The 16,563-nt window shown below is 37.1% G+C and overlaps 1 protein-coding gene across 1 annotated transcript in view; it reads left to right on the forward strand.

The window, feature by feature from the left end:
• Positions 1-16,563, forward strand: part of TBC1D12 (TBC1 domain family member 12) — a 45,701-nt gene that overhangs the window by 26,291 nt on the left and 2,847 nt on the right. Inside the window, exons 3-11 of the mRNA XM_084264485.1 lie at positions 4,886-5,001; positions 6,948-7,030; positions 8,602-8,719; positions 9,050-9,156; positions 9,802-9,882; positions 12,613-12,707; positions 13,402-13,473; positions 15,396-15,524; positions 15,849-15,958. Coding sequence (XP_084120611.1) covers positions 4,886-5,001; positions 6,948-7,030; positions 8,602-8,719; positions 9,050-9,156; positions 9,802-9,882; positions 12,613-12,707; positions 13,402-13,473; positions 15,396-15,524; positions 15,849-15,958 — 911 coding nt within the window. The remainder of the gene's footprint in view (positions 1-4,885; positions 5,002-6,947; positions 7,031-8,601; positions 8,720-9,049; positions 9,157-9,801; positions 9,883-12,612; positions 12,708-13,401; positions 13,474-15,395; positions 15,525-15,848; positions 15,959-16,563) is intronic.

The raw sequence follows: 16,563 nt of genomic DNA on the forward strand, positions 1-16,563 counted from the left end.
GGTGCTTAATCTGTATAATTGGTGCTTTCAGGACTCTGAAGACTTTTACAATCCTTGTAATCCATGGTTTTGTCACTCATTTCCAGGAGTTCAGCTTTTGTTGTCGGATCCTAGGTAGATCAAAACTTATCCCAGCGAGATGCATGTTAAATTTCATGGTTGATATTTACTCCTTAAGACTCTATAGTTTGGGCACTGTAGATGCAAGTTTGCCTTCTAAAATTGAATCCTTATGTGCATACTTAGTTAAAATTTTTATCCCCACAAGCATACTCTAGTTGAGGTCAACTAATGCTTTTGGAATGCTGTGATGCAGCTGTTTTCTCTTTCTCTAAGTTAGTTTGGTTAGATGCTGGAAGAAGCAGCTTTGAGCAATTGTGCAGATGTTACACAGAGCAATCAGGTACTGTTTTAGAGATATCCAAAATAGCTCCAAATGGTCTAGCTGTCCTGTATGGTTCTTCTGAGGAAAGATGAAAGGAACTTCAGTGTCCTTTGTTTTCCATGTAGATAGCAAAAAGGTGTGGGCAGGATTGTTATTTTTCTTTCGTTTAAAACACCAGGGGGATTTGTTGCTGAGGTCCCACCCACTCCCCTTTAAAAAAAAAAAGTTACAATCTGGGATATCTTTATCATTTAAACACCAAGGTGGTTTAGAAGCAAAAGACTTCCCCCAGCACTTGCCCCCCCCCCCCCCAGCCCTATGCCCCATTCTTGTTATCTGTCTGTAGGTTAATAGGCTTATCTGTATTTCTGTAGGAATAAATACTGGAAATACAAGTTCCTCCACATGTCAAACAGCTCTTAAATATATTGTCACAGTGTTTTTCAGGAAAAACATGCTTTTAGCCTTTTAAACAAGTTAATTATTGACAGCAGATGGGGGAAGATGCAGTTCCAGTCTTGATGAGGAGATAACTATTCTTACTTGCTATTATAGTTGAATTTTTTTTTTTTTGGGGGGGGGGGGGGGTGGTGGTGGTGAGGGGGAATTGTGACTTGTTCTGTATCATTTAATAAATACCAGATATGGTGTATTTAAAAACTTGTAACAACATTCCTTACAGTAAAACTATACATGTGAGACTTCAGACTTATTTGTTTTTCATAAACAGATTTTACAGTTTTGAATTTCAGTTGTCTGCTGTACTATCCTCTGGCATATGCCCTGCATTTTAAGCATTTGACAAGACATTTGACTTTTTAAATTGTATTTTTGCCTTGTTAAGGAAGAGTATTAGTATCAGCTCTTGTCTTTTGCAATGAAATTCTATGCATGCTTTTTATCCCATGCCAGGAACTTTAGATTCTGTATCAATGCATGGTTAAGACTATTGCATTCTTGGATTCTTTTTCACCTAGTCATACAAAATATTCCATGAAAGAGAAAAAACCTAGATGCACAAGTTAGTGAGCTCCATGCATGGCTGATGGTTCTGGGATCTAATCCTCAAATAAGTTTCCTAGAGCATGAGTTTTCATTGGGAATTTCTGATACTTTGGAATATATTGTGAAGCTGTTTTGGTCTCTGTTTTGACTCTTTATAGTAATGTTTACAGTTTTCCCTCTCTGTGTATGTGTGTTTTTCTTGGAAAAACCAACTGTTCATAAAAATGTATGTACTTCCAGAGACACAGGTGGGTGATGAGTTCTGCCTTTTGTGGAAATCCCTGTTGAAGTCGTCTTTTTTTCCTTTTTTTTCCCCCCTTTCTCTGTTGCTTTGGCAATGGTGTATGAGTTCTTAGTGTGCAATAGCCAGAAGCACTAGCACCATTCAAATGTGTTACTTTTATTAAAAGGTGAGAGTGGCTGTACTTCTGTAATGTCCATCTTGCAATGCTTTTCAAAAAAGTATATTTTGGACACAAATGAGGTATTTAGGAATGTTAAAGAAGTTGGTACCATTCAAGCTTTCTCATCTCTGACCACTAAATGAACTTGATCTTGTAGCTTCTGTTGCAAAATACTGGAAGGGTATGAAAATAAATCAGAACTCATACTAAAAATGAGGGACGGCATTGCTGCTGTATCCCAGCCTGGATTCTGACCTCTGGGTACTATGATAGGATGCATTCCTCATGTGAATATGGTGGGGTAGCCTGAGGCATAAAGCATGTCAGGAATGCCTATAATATTTCTATAGGTTTAATTAGAATGAAATAACTTTGGGCTTAAGAATATGTATTCTCATTCATACAGTGTGTGTTGGTTTTCTGATTTATTTTTCGTCCTCATGCTTATGTGAACTACAACATAACTGTACCAATCCTGTATGTCCAGGTCTAAAGATACTTGTTTGAACGTGCCAAATGATAATGTCAGATGCTTATTATTTTCAATCAAAATTTGTCTTGGGAATTACCCTTCAGGAGAGGAATATGTTCAAGGAAATTTGTTTAAGCGCTCTTCTTGGCCAGAGATGTAGAAATGTTTAGAACTGAGTTGTATTTAAGAACAGTTGGCTAGTAACTTTTAAGTCACTGTATTCACAAAGCTTTAGGGTTTTAGTGTGAACATATATATAAATGACAATAGCACAAAGTATCTCGCTCTCTTTCTTTACAAGGTGCATATTTGGGCTTTTCTTGAAGATGGAGAAGCAAGAGAGCTGCTTCTCTATTTGAAATAGTAGGCTGGTTGCCCTAGGTTTGTGCCTTTCTTTCCAGGATGCTAACAACATCAGTTATTTGGAGTACTGCCATGAGATGCCAGAGTAAGATACAATGGTTAATGGGTGGACAGCTGGAAGGATAGCTGAAGATTTAGGGACTGGGTGGAGTGGAAGCCATTTCAAAAGATACTGAGAATCTTTGAAAAACATTCTTTGTCTTGTTTTGTGGAGGTGCAATCACTTTTTGTTATCAGTTACAGTATTGTTCTAACTCCCACAAATGAGATAAAGGGCAAGAAGTTCGGACAGCTCCTCAGGATCTGAAAAGTGTAGTGGTATATAATGGGTATAGCCTTCCTGCTATGAACACACCCTGTCTCCTCTGATCTTTGAAGCTTAGAGGTTGGGTATCATGACTATGTGGATGGGAACCCCTTTGGGAATACCAGGTGCCATAGCTTCTGCTTAGTATGAGTGAGGTGAGGTCTCCATCCTTGATGATATTAAAAGTCTGAACAAGACAACCTGTTGTGGTCTGAACACAACCTGTTGTGGTTGACCTTGCTTTGAGCAGGGAGGCTTGACTTGCATGTAATGTAGGTGACCTTGCCACCTCAGTGATTCTGTGGTAATTTATTCTTGAGATGAGGTTAACATGACATTGAGATTATACTTCTTAGATAATTTAATATATTATGCCCAATATGGAAAGAACAGTAATTTTGTCCAAGATGTAAATGAATGGGGTAAGGTTTGGCAGCATGCTTTGGCTGCCTTAGTGTTGGACAGACACTTTGTGTCGTCTCTGGAAATTTCAGGATTGTTAAGATTGGTAAGAGGACTTCAACTGTGTACTGAACTCTTACGCTGTATAATAGCTTTAAAGTTGTCAGCCCTTTTTCTTTAATGCTGCTGTAACACAATAGGTAAAGCCCTCTCCTTCTGGCTGGGAGAACTAATGTGCACAAAAAGCTGTGTGCGAGGTGTGAAATTAATTTGGGGGTAGTTTATGGAGATTGTTACATTTGATTGGGGAGGTGCATGACCTAATTAGTAATTGATCAGTTTTTTGGGGGATGACTTTAACCAAAATCTTATGTTTATTTGAGACTGAGTTTACTTAGACAATTATTAAAGTGGTAGATGTACAAGAACAGACTGTCTTTACATTAAAAACAACCCAAACCCCACAGCAATCTTTTTACAAGTTAGACCTCACTCGTCTGTGCTTTGGAATATAGATGTGCAGTCATTGAAAGTCTATTACTAAGGTACCTTGAATTTGTTATCTTACAAAAAAAAAAAAGTGTTCAGCTCTTACTATTCTGTGTTTGAATTCCAGCATGTGGGAGACCTGCAGAGAAACTAGCATTTAGCCTTCATGTCTAAGGACAGTGTGAGCCCACAAGCTGACTTGGTTTGGGAATAAGTCTTCTCACAGATAACTGTTTTAAGGCTTGCTGGATCATAAGCATAGGTTTCCTAGTTACTTGGCAGTAGGTTTTTATTTACAGAGGCTAAAAAAGAGGAAACATGAGATTTGAGGGTTTCAATTGGCTCTGTCTAGCCTTTTTCCTAAAGACTGTCTCATGTCTCATATTTCTGTTTTGTTGAGTTGCTCTGTGGAAAAAGTAATGGGATTCTTTCTGCCTCAGTCTTCTCTGTGTTAAAGGCTCCTAAATATTTTGGTGTAAATTGTATGTTTTAAACTCTGAGAAATTATGTGAAAGTCTTGTAATGAGAAATCTTGTTAAATTATCACTGAGTATGCTGTAGGTAGCTCTGGATAATGTGCGTTTGATTGCCTTGCTACAGGCTTCAGAAATATGAGAGGTACTGGATCTTAAGGGTACCTAGAATCAAAAGGAAAGAAATGGAAGAGACGTGTTCTTGGTTAACCATTTTTGTTGGAATTTTGTCCACTTTCCCATATTACTTAAATATACTTGCACACTGTTATTTTGGGAAGATTATGCCAGTCTCCAAACTGTAACTGATCCTGGAATGCCCATTAGTAATGTTGAACTAGAATAGATTGAAGATTAACTTGATAAGATGAATGAGAATGCAGTTTCTTCTTACTTAGCAGTCCTAGAAAGCTGCACTGTCTTGCTGTAAATAATATCAGCTTGCAATGCTAGCTCTTTGCTATCTGAAATTATTTACTGATACATATTCTAATGTTATATAGTGTGTGTAAAAAAGAAATACTATGCTTGCTAATTAGAAGTCAGCACAAAAGTTGAAATTTAATTGTCAATAATGTTGTTTAGGAATATGAAGCACGGACAGGAAGAATGTATAAACCTCCACCCCCATCAGCAAGACGTAAAAATATTGAATTTGAACCACTTTCAACTACTGCTCTGATTCTGGAGGATCGACCGGCGTAAGTATGATTCTGCTGTGGAACTCATGATGAAAGAATTTTAGATAAGCTTCTGATGAGCTAAACTTTACAAGATATATATATCATTGGATTATTCCAAACATCTCCAGAAGAACCTTTAAGTCTATTATGGTCTAAATGAGGAATACTTTCTTACTGTAATGTGGCCACCAGTCTGCTATCTACTGTATACCACAGCTGCCTGTGGCAGCATTATGGGCATCCTTAATTGGGAAGATTCCTAAAGGCTTTCATGGATTTCTTCCCCACAATCTCAGTGTGCACTCGCTTCTTCTGAAAAGCCAGTTTCCATTCTGGAAACTGTATTTCCTAGACGAGCTGTGAAGACTTTAACAGTGGCAGTTGTCACTTCAAGCCTGGACTTAGCTTGTCAGGAGGGTCTTTTAAGGGGAAAAGGAAAAAAAGAAAATCAACCAGGTAACAGTAGGAGTGGGAATAGATTGGCTTTGAAACACATCAAATCCCTTCCTGTTACAAACATTGAATGCTGATTTTGTACCTGGCAGCTACAGTTAAATGCTACATTGGTATTGAGATGGTGTTCACTGAAACTGTTCCTTGCCCCTGTTCCAGCTGTGTCTTTGTGGATCCTTAAAACTACAGCTAGAGACAAGTAAACAGCAGATGAAGATGCAAAAAAAAAAAAAAAATCTTTCTTTGAGTATAAATAAGATTACTAATGAGAAGTAGCTAAGAAATTGGTCAGTGTATTTCAGCAACCTGAAGGAAAGAGGAGGATCTGCTGACTAGGAGTACATGCTGTAAGAAAAGCAAATGGAGCAAAGCTTTCAAATTGCACCTTGAGAAAGCTTGTTATGGTACTGTTAAATGTTTGCTCTAACCAATTTAAATTAGTGAATGGAAAATAGAACATACAGTGTGTTTCCTTCAAGATTCTCTCAAGTGGTATACAAAACTTATTCAGTGCACAGACAGAAGTATCCTGAGTGGAGGTATGGATTGCTATGATTACTTTTTGTAAGTGCACTATTTTTTTACTGTATGGTGGGGAGCAAGAAATACAGTAACTTTGCGTTTTCTGTACTTTCAAAATATCACAATTAAACAGCTTACAGGAGTACAGATGACAGGTCCACTTGTTTCAAATGGAAGTACCATCCTAAATATATAATGTCTTACTACATCTTATCCTTGAAAATTTATTCTGCTCTCACTTCTGTTGAAAATTATTAATACAGTGATCTTTTCTGCTTGTATAAGAGTAGGTGGAAAACATCTTTTTTTTCCACATTAAAATGGCAAAACTGTCCTCTGTTTGTTTTGAACCAAAGTAGACCAGAGATTGGGTAAGAGGCTGAGACCAAACACTGTTTGGATTTGTTTTGGAATGAGTCTGGTCAAAAGGAAGTGTGTTTGGCAATTAGGGGACCACTAGGCAGCCAAAACCCAAGCACATTTTAAGCTGGTGAAACTTGTAGATCTGCAGCAAACTTCCTTAGCTTTAGCTCTGACATAAATGGGGATGTGTTGATTCCTCCTTTGGTAAATCTGTCTTCTTTTGTGGGAGTTTTCAATTAATAAAAATACATTACTGAAAATACATCATTGTAGACTTTGTATGAACAAAATGAGTTTCTATATGCAGGTATATCTGACGATTAAAGTATGCATGTGCTGAAATGCATTGGAATAAATAACTTCATATGGAATATCTGTGTTCCCCTTTTGTCACTTCATGCAGACTTTGAGCATTTCCAGATGTTCAGCAAATCTAATAACCCTGCTTTAGAGGAAGCTGTAGGAGAGCTAATAGACAGAAGCAGTAAGTTCTGAATAGATAAGTCCTCTGCTGCTGTTACTGAAACACCGAAGCTCACCTTAGAGAGAAGCCAAATTAAAACTTGTTTTGAAATGGTTCAAAATGTCATTTGTGTGTATTGAATTCAGGAACAACTTGTTTTCAGAAATCTTCCTGCCAAATCAATGGAGGAGGCTTTACGTCACCGACAAGAATATGATGAGATGGTGGCAGAGGCAAAAAAACGAGGTATGTTAATAGCCAATAATCACTACAATACTTTTTAACTGTGACTTCTGGCTTGTAGACTAGTATAGTAGGCATAGTAAAGAACAACCTCGTTTAATATCTAGGTTATTCTCAGGCAGATGTGCACACATAGTTTAAAACAGAATTCAATTATCAAATTGCTTTCTTTTCCACCATCATGAGTGTAACGGGACTCAGAAGTCAGTTCAACCTTCTCTTTAATTTCTGAGTAGAAACTAGATGGTTTTTTGTTTTGTTTTTTTTTCTTAAACTACTTGTAATGTGATCAGCTAGAAACTTTGAGTACTTGGAATTTTTTTTTTAAGCTGTGTTGCTGCAGTTGCCACTGAAAGCCAAATTATAATAAAGATGAGTGCTTAAAGGTCTGCTTTATCAGGAATTTGAGATTGATTCCAATATGAAGACAGATGAAAACATGTTGTTTGTCTTTTTTTTTTTTTTTCCAACCAGCTGTACCTGTGTGAACCTTCGTACTCCCACTAGATCTGTTTTTTAAATTCAACAGATCTGTAGCATCTGGTACTGTGTCAATCTATGAACAGTTGTTAAAAGGACTTCTGTAGACTCTTGCCTAGTATTCAGGGAATAAGCTATTTTAAGATTCTGTGCTGCATGTTTTACTTGGGCTGTTGTCAGAGATACAAGCTTCTGAACTGATTGAGCCTCTATGGATCTCTGGCAGCTTGCTCTGAAAGATGTAATAAGAAATCCAAGGCGTTTGACAACTCATTTCACTCCTCTCTTGTGGCTCGCGTGTTGTAAGGTGTGATATGTGGTCCGTGTTCTCTAACTGCATCTTTGGGGTGTAGTTTTTTAGTATGTGTGCCCTAGTATTCGTTAACTGTTGCTACAGATGAAGCTTCAGTAAAAAGTTATTGAAGCTCATCAGCTGTATCAGTGTACTGGGGATGGCAGGTTTACTCCATTGATGTGTCTAATGCATGCATAAATAGAAAATGTCTTCCTATCTTGACATCACTAAGAACCACTGTGAAATTGCAGGAAGAACTGCTCTATCGTTCTTCTACCTTTTAAATAAGAAAAATCCTTTTTTAACAAAAGGCAGAATACTTCTCTCCTGTTCAGCATGGTAGCTTTGTCTCAGATCCTTAGGTCCTCTTTCCAGAAAAGAAAATGCATAACCCTTCTAGGTGGAGAACTTTCAGTAAAATAATTATATCTATAACTGCTGCTGAGTAGCCTAAGTAATAAGTAAAGTTTTGGTAGAATGTGGTATGAAATTCATTATAGGAAAAACAATGCTGAAGATGTGCCTTCTTTTAAGTTATTCTGTGTCCTGCAGAAAAGAGTGCTTCCAGTGTTCTAGACAGTTTTCCTTGTCTAAATTGTTTTTTTATTATAGATAATTTAGCTTAAATTAAAAAAATTACAGATAAATACACCTACAATCGACAGAAGTAGTACCAGCTAGCTCTTGTGCAACTGAAATTTACCCTTGAGTTTTCAGACATCATCTAAATAATTAGATAATAGCAAATTTATTTAACTTATATACACTAATGCAGAATTATTAACATTACACTTAACAGAAATTAAAGAAGCACATAAAAGGAAAAAAATAATGAGAGAGCGTTTCAAGCAAGAAGAGAATATCGCTAGTGCTATGGTGATTTGGGTCAATGAAATACTACCTAACTGGGAAGGCATGTGAGTAAAGTTCTGTTGTGTAAACAAGGCAAGGCTGGCTTTCTCCTCTGGAAACAGAGGACCCACATACCTTGTTTTCCTCTTCCTTTCTGTTTTGTCAAGAAGTCAGGTTTTGTTGTGGTGAGATAGCGTGAGGTCATTACAGAGCAACATGAAATGCGCTTTTTGGGACCTTAATGTTTTGGGGGTTTTAAATGGGGCTTTAGCATAAGCAGAGATCCTTGAATGTTGATTTGGGAAGTAGTATGTTGTTTTGCTTGTAAGTTGCCCTATGATTTTAGAAAACAAGATGTGCAATATGTGCCTTTCTTCTCTGCTTCCCTACTGTAGGCGTGCTACCCGAAGAGTTCGAGAGCTGTGGTGGCAGGGATTACCCCCAAGTGTACGTGGGAAGGTTTGGAGTCTAGCTGTGGGAAATGAATTAAATATCACTCCTGGTATGTCTTAACTGATCAGACTTTAATACAAAATTAAGTTGGTTATTTTCAAAGAAAAATTCAAACTTTTAAAAATGTAGTACAAAACAGGATGTATTTGCTTTTTCAAGAACTGTATGTCATAACCTTAGGAACAGATGTTTCTTACAACTAGACATAATAGCTTGGTAAATTATGGGAACAAGGTTCAAGTCCTCCTTACAAAAATATATCTCTTAGAAGTGATGAGGTCATAATCATCCTCCCCACCTCAAAAAGGTATTTTTTTAACAATATATTTGTGATTTTGCTTTCTTACAGGGGTGGAAAGAACATTTGTTTTATTTACTATAACTAATGATTTTGATGAACTGGAAGTGATCTAAGCTATTCACAAAAATAAAAATCTGAATTATGTAAGACATGTTTTCCCTCTTGTAATTTGCATGTTCACCACAGAAGTCACAAGACTGTGCACACTGTGAAACAGTGTATAATGGTACTCCAGTGGTTAGCAGTAACCATGTAATAGATTCTCCCCTGCCCCCAGTGGTTAAGATGAAACCAAGCAACATAACCAAAGGTTTGTGTGCTTTTACTTTGAATGGGTGCTTTTCTTACTCATCTCTGCCTATTTGTCGTTGGTTTGGTTTTGTTTTCTTGCAGAACTTTATGAAATCTTCTTGTCAAGGGCGAAGGAACGATGGAAAAGTTTCAGTGAGACAAGTTCTGAGAATGACGTAGAAGGTGAGATCTTCTGAATGCATAGACAGCCTCCTGTTCCCTCTTACAAACCCAGAAAGTCTCACAAGATCAGCTGCAATTGCAGCATTAGGAATACTTATTAAAAGCATTACAAGTAATTACCTACTTTAATGTTTCTTTTCCTATACCAAGTGAGTGAGGGGCTTAACAGAATATACTGTATCAATGAAAGATTCATTAAAATACTTCATGTGCTAGTTCGCTTTCAAATGAATGTGTTTTCCTCTGAATTCCTGAAATACCAGGCCTAATCCCTCATGGAAAATTCTAGATTAAGTACCAAAACAAGAAATGGAACCTAAATTACAGTATGTGTCACTGCTTATCTCTACTTAGCTGGTTCTTATGTTGCTATTCCATCTACAATTTCAGGAAAGAAAAAAATAAATTCTCTATTTTCCGGTTATGGAACTGAGAAGTGAAGAATATGTAACATGACACATTTTGGAACCCACTTGTGTTTTCTTTGCTGCCCAGGTGGCTGCTTTTCCCAAATCTATTAAGTGGGGGTGTTAGCACACTTTTATATATAATGGAGTTTTATCACTGGCATACTGCGGTCTCCTGTGAACATTCTTTCTGTTAAAAATAGCATCGATGATATTTTTAATGGTGGATATATCCTTGTTGTAATTAACTCCCTCCTTCCTTGTGCTGTTAAGTTATTTATTTAAATGTTGTCTTATGTCACTACCAACTGCAACTTTTTGAGTTGTAATGCAAGCAGTACTTTTTTGTTTGCACTTGCCATAGCCAGATTTGACTAACTGGCTACTTGAACTATAAATTGTTTGGGTCTTCCTTAAGTTACTTCCTTACTCCTGTGACTCATCTGAAATTTGTTGTGAGACAAACTGTTTATAAAAACAAAGTTTGTGTGTACATGACAGTAAATTTGCTTAGCCTTGGAAACTCGTTTGCAATGCCCCTTGGTTTGTGGAGTAGTGGTTGGTTTGCTCTGTTGTTAGGAGGGTTGAGTGTGGGGGAAGATTTAAGTAACTTTGCTATTTTGAAAGGTAGTTCTGGATGGAAATAAAGGGGGAAGGGTCTAATTTCATGTCTGATTTCTGGGAAATGTAGTAATAAAGGAAAACTTAAAGTAATATGATTTTCATCTCTTGTTGAAAAGCAAGCCAGGCCTCTGTGCTTATTACTAATCTTTGGTAGCAGAGTCTGGAAGATCAGTTATTTTAGCCTCATTTGACATATTTTAGTTCGGAAGATTTTTATTGTCCAAATACCTTCAATACCTAATTTTGGCAGATAAAGGTTAAAGCATGAAAAGTATCTTTCTGTGTCTTGGAGACAAGACATTCAGCAACAGATGTATTGTCTGTCAGATCTGTTTGAAAGGCCCTCAGTGACTCCCCTTTTGGAGTTGAACTGAGTTTCTTGTAGAAATCCTGAGTTTCTTATGTTCTGTGCTGTAGTTTATAATCTTCTTGGGAACACTGAACAGATCCTGTCCCAAATGAAATGATCCCAAGCTAACTGATAAAATATCTGTTTCTTTTGAAAGAGAAAAGAGGGAGGAGTTCAAGCAGTTCTTGAACTTTTTATTTTAGATTATCTGTGTACTTTCTCTGTAACTTTATTTGCCTTCCTTCTCGCAAACTTCTCTAACACAGCCTGCAGCAGTCTGACTTGCTCCTCAATGCAACTATCATAGTTTTAGGACTGGAAGGAAATGTTGCTTTCTAGGCTTCAGCAGAGCAAGTTCTGTTTAGCCAATTCATCAAAATCTTCAATCTTCCATTTCCAGGATGGCTCTTAACTGGTTTAAACCCTCCAAAAGAGCCTTTTCCCTGAGCGCTATTTGTATTTTTCTCCCTGTGATTCTCAGTATTTGCATCATGTGCCTATGTAGAGGACAGGATAGAAAGAACTCAAGGACTGGGTGAATTTCTGGTGGAGGTTCTTAAGTGATGCTGCCTTCTTTTGGGCTGTTTGAGGAATGCTGATCCTAAGGATGCAAAAATTCTGAGTCTAACAAGAGCTTAGAAGTATTAAAGCTTCTGCAGGTCATAACTGTGTGGTCAGATCTGGAAATTTGAGAATCTGATACATTTTAGTTACCTTCAGTTGGACGTGAGAAAAGCATAGCTTTAAAACCTATTGCTTGACTTTGCAGGTGGCAAAGTGCTGGCTGCTTATGATCGTGATGTCATTCATTTTCTTCTAGTGTAGAGAGTATATTTCAATGCTGCTGGCTGAAATGACCCACCAAATGAGCTGATCAGGAATGAAAAATTTCAAGAGATCCCACTGGATCACACTTAGATCAAGAGCAGTGTGCTTGCTCTGTGCTCAAACTCAGTAACTGAAGCCACAGTAGAAGATAAGAAAGAAAACAGTGCTTTGAGGACTGGGCTGGGCAAAGTTCGAATTCTAGTGAATGCAGGGCCAGTCTGGGCCTGAGTAGTGCTAGACAGAATCTTTATTTTTAAGTCTGAGTGATGTAGAAATGTATGGCTTGAAAAAGAATGAGTAGACATGTAATAATTATGATAGCTTCCCACACTTTCTGGAGTCAGTGGCATATGCCAGGTATCAATGGACAGTTCTAGCTCTTGCAGGTTAGTGCCATAGAAGTGCACTGCAAGAATTAGGACTAGGTAACATTTTTCCTTAGATCCTAAAAGTCTGTTTGTGCTTATGGCAGTGTTGTTCTAGAGTCTCAGAAATGTAAGTAAGTGTTGGCTTTTCTTGCAGATGCAGGCGCATCTGTTGCTGATCGTGAGGCCAGTCTGGAGCTGATTAAGCTGGATATATCACGCACATTTCCATCCCTGTATATTTTCCAGAAGGTGAGATTTCTGTAACTTTAACTATGAAAACTTTAAACTGCTCAATAGCTAAACAAAAAAAGAAATGTATCAGGCTAAATATGGAATAGGGTTTAGAAGTTGTTTGTATAAAAAAACAAAAGCAAAAGTAGTTATTTTCTAGATACAACAGCAAACAGTATTTTTTAATGAGAGTAAAGTAGGGACAGCTAACAATGGACTGAAAGGAGAAATTACATATGATTTCTATTTATATTTATGACATTACATGCAAAAATTTCTAACAGCTTCTACAGAAATCTTGATGCCTTTAGTATGCATTTTCAGGTTTTATGACTTATATGGGTATAATGTATGTATCTACATGTATATAAAATAGCATGCACTGTTTTAATACAATAACTTGTATTACTAGGAATTAAAACATCCACTATTACTGAGAAGGAAAAAACAACCCTGGATATGTACCTGATATCCTCATCTTCCATTGTGTACAATTTCCACTGAATTATTTCATAGCATTATTGATCTGTTGCTTTCTCTTTACCACGTATGCTTTTGAGATGTTAATGCTTAGAGTAAAAACTGATGTGAACAAAGTGATAATTCATTGTCTCACATCTTAAAACCCTGGCTAGTTACTTTCCTATACTTATAAAGTGATTTTGAAAAAAAACCCCTTTTCTTTCCTCCTTCCTCCCTCCCCTTGCACTAGGGTGGTCCTTATCATGATCTCCTGCATAGTGTTTTGGGAGCATATACATGTTACAGACCGGATGTGGGATATGTAAGTATTTTGCTATACAGTGTTTATAGCATGGCAAATAAGCTTAAGATGTCATGTAATGGAGTGTATTAAGTAAATAGGTTCTCTACACTTTATGCCACTAGCACTTAGAAAAAAAATCAAATAACTTTGGCACTTTTTCATTTCACAGCAGTTGCAGTGTTGGTAATTCTTAGAGATAATTAAATAGCTGAAAATGGACTGGATGCCAAGGATGAGTATGCTATCTGCCTTGCATGGAAAGTTTTAAGTGAATATATTCACAAGGTGTAGTTCTGACAGACCCACAGGATCTGCAGAAAAAAATCCAAAACACTGGAAGACTTAAGTGAGTTAGTTGGTCTGTTCTGTCCTAGTGTTGCTCCCACTGCTGCTATTTCCATAAAGATTTTCTCTGCCTCACTACTGCACCTCCTAAAATCCAGAAACTCTGTATTGGTGTCTCGTTGCCAAAGGTTAATTGCTCCATCTGAGTTCAGTGAAGATAAGATTGTTTGCAGCAAACATTACTGTGTTTAAAAAAACATCAAAACCAACCAAACAAAAACCAACCAAAACCAAAAAACCCAAACATAAAATATTGCCAAAAAACCATAAACAAACCAACTAAATATAACATCTCTCAGAACAGTGTCAGTTTACAGAACCAGTGAAATAACTGGGGGTGGGTAGGACCACCTTTCATAAGCTCTCATCATTTCTGGGTTAAAAAGAACTCAGTTTTAAGTCCGATTTATGTGCCAAAGCATTATTTAGCACAGGGTGTGTTTTCCTCTCTAAATCAGACATGCTTGAGACTCTGCATCAATATCTAGCTGTTTTTTAATGTTGAAGTGTTTTTAGCCCTGAATTCTGTCATCTGTGACCTCATTCTTGGAGACAGTCCCATACTCTTTAGAAGAGACTATAACCTGAGTGAGTTCTGAGACAGCTTGTTCCCAGGGTGGAGTTTTAAAAGGCAAATAAATAATTTTTCACGCATTGGCCTTCTCTTTTTCATTAGGAACACAGCCAGCCTGGATATTGCTGATGATAGATTTATAATTTTTTTAAATGTTAATAGGCAGTAAATTTAATATAACTTTACTTCCACGCCCATCTATCACACAAAAACAGAACAGTGCAGGACTGGTTTTGACATCTATATCAGTATTTTATTCTCTAGTTCGTTAGATACTCAGTGAATTTTTTTTTGAATGAGGAGTAGGCAGCATGAATGCTTAGAGACAGCAGAATAATCACCACCATTCTAGTTGAAATTGGTAACATAATTTTTTTATAAGAAGAATATTCTCTTTTTTGTAATAAAGAGTATTCAGATCATCATTTAACAACTACAAGAATAATACTGTTCATTTTTATTGTGGGCTAAGTGTCTTTGAGATAGTAATCATGGGAAAATGTAAACTTGCATTGCAGCTAACCACTTAAAAGTAGTAACTTTGTGTGTGAACAAATATTGTTGGCAAATGGAAAGATATGTATTGATTGTTCTGAAAATGAATTTTGTCTGAATTCCAGCATATCTGTCTGGGTCTAAACTGTCCCATATGTGAGGTTTTCCACCATGTCTGCTTTTTCTGTAGCTTAATGAACTTTAGGCCACATTTTGTCTCTTAGGAGCTCTGTGTCTAGCCTGTGTGGTTTTAACTTTATTGCATTCCAAGTCCTAAGGACTTGTGACCATGAGACCTCCCACAACTTCTATCAAGCACCTAAAACTGGCATCTGAAGAAACAGTCTGTCTTGCTGAAATAATTTTTATGCATGTAGTACATTTGATCTGTATTGTTCCCATTCATCAGGAAATGGTATGCAGTGGTATTTGATATATTGGAGGCTGTAAAGATTTGCATTTCCAAAGATGTAAGATGTACTGAACCTATTTACCTATATTTGCCTGATGCTTTTCCCACTTGAAGGTGCAAGGGATGTCCTTCATTGCTGCTGTACTCATTCTCAATCTGGAAGAGGCAGATGCTTTCATTGCCTTTGCTAACCTTCTAAACAAGCCATGCCAGCTGGCCTTTTTCCGTGTGGATCACAGCATGGTATGCACAGAGTTTTCTGGTTTTGAACCATAACATTCTTTTGACTTGAAGCATAGTTGGTTAATTGATGACAACAACTTCTCATGCTTCTGAGTAATGGAGAACTTTAATGTGTAGTTACAATACTGAGAATATCAGCTACTTATACATAGGATATGTCCTACTGTTTTGATTTTTTTTTCTCTAGAAACACTTAATCATTATTCTTATTCTAAGAAGTCACATAGTACTATGTTGACATACTCAATTCTTGGTGGGGTTTGTTATTCTACAGTTTAACATTGCTTTGATGACTGCTTATGAGCTGCTTTCCTGTCTCTACAGATGCTGAAATACTTTGCAGCCTTTGAAGTATTCTTTGAAGAAAATCTTCCCAAATTGTTTCTTCATTTCAAATCATACAGTCTTACTCCAGACATATATTTGATAGACTGGTGAGTTCAGAAAACATAACTAATTCAACCTTACAACTGCTGGAACACTTTGCATTTTGTTACAGGTTTTCCAGCCCTAGAAATACAGCGTAAAAAAACACTTGATAGGTGTTCCTGTACCTCACCTTCCTAGGTCTTGTGAAATAGCGGTGAACTGGTTTGTGCAACCACAGTTCCTCTGGCAGGATTCAAACTTTATGAACTAGGATTAGGAGTAATATTTATTCAGATAGAAAAGGAGACACACAGGGGTCTTCTGTGTCTCCTTTTCTTTTTGCTCCAGGTAGGACTTGGCTATGTCTAATGTCAGTAGTGGGGAGAAGCCTATTACACTGTAGTTGCCTTATGACTGATTTTAAGTAAATTGATGAAATGAACATAATCAGCTACTGACAAAAAATATAAATACAGGAATATAATATAGACTTCAGAGCAGGAGGATGAACACTAGGACCTAGTTTGGGAAGGGATAAACTTGGAAATAAAGTGATTGTTTTGAAGCAATAAATGTTCTAAAGCAGAGAGTACCAAACTATGTTATGTGCCTGTAATGGAAGGCAGTAATGCAAGCATCCTTGGAAGTGTGTCTAGCACTGCCAGAAGCG

This window comes from Gallinula chloropus (genome assembly GCF_964237585.1).
Source record: "Gallinula chloropus genome assembly, chromosome: 5".
Lineage (NCBI taxonomy): Eukaryota > Metazoa > Chordata > Aves > Gruiformes > Rallidae > Gallinula > Gallinula chloropus.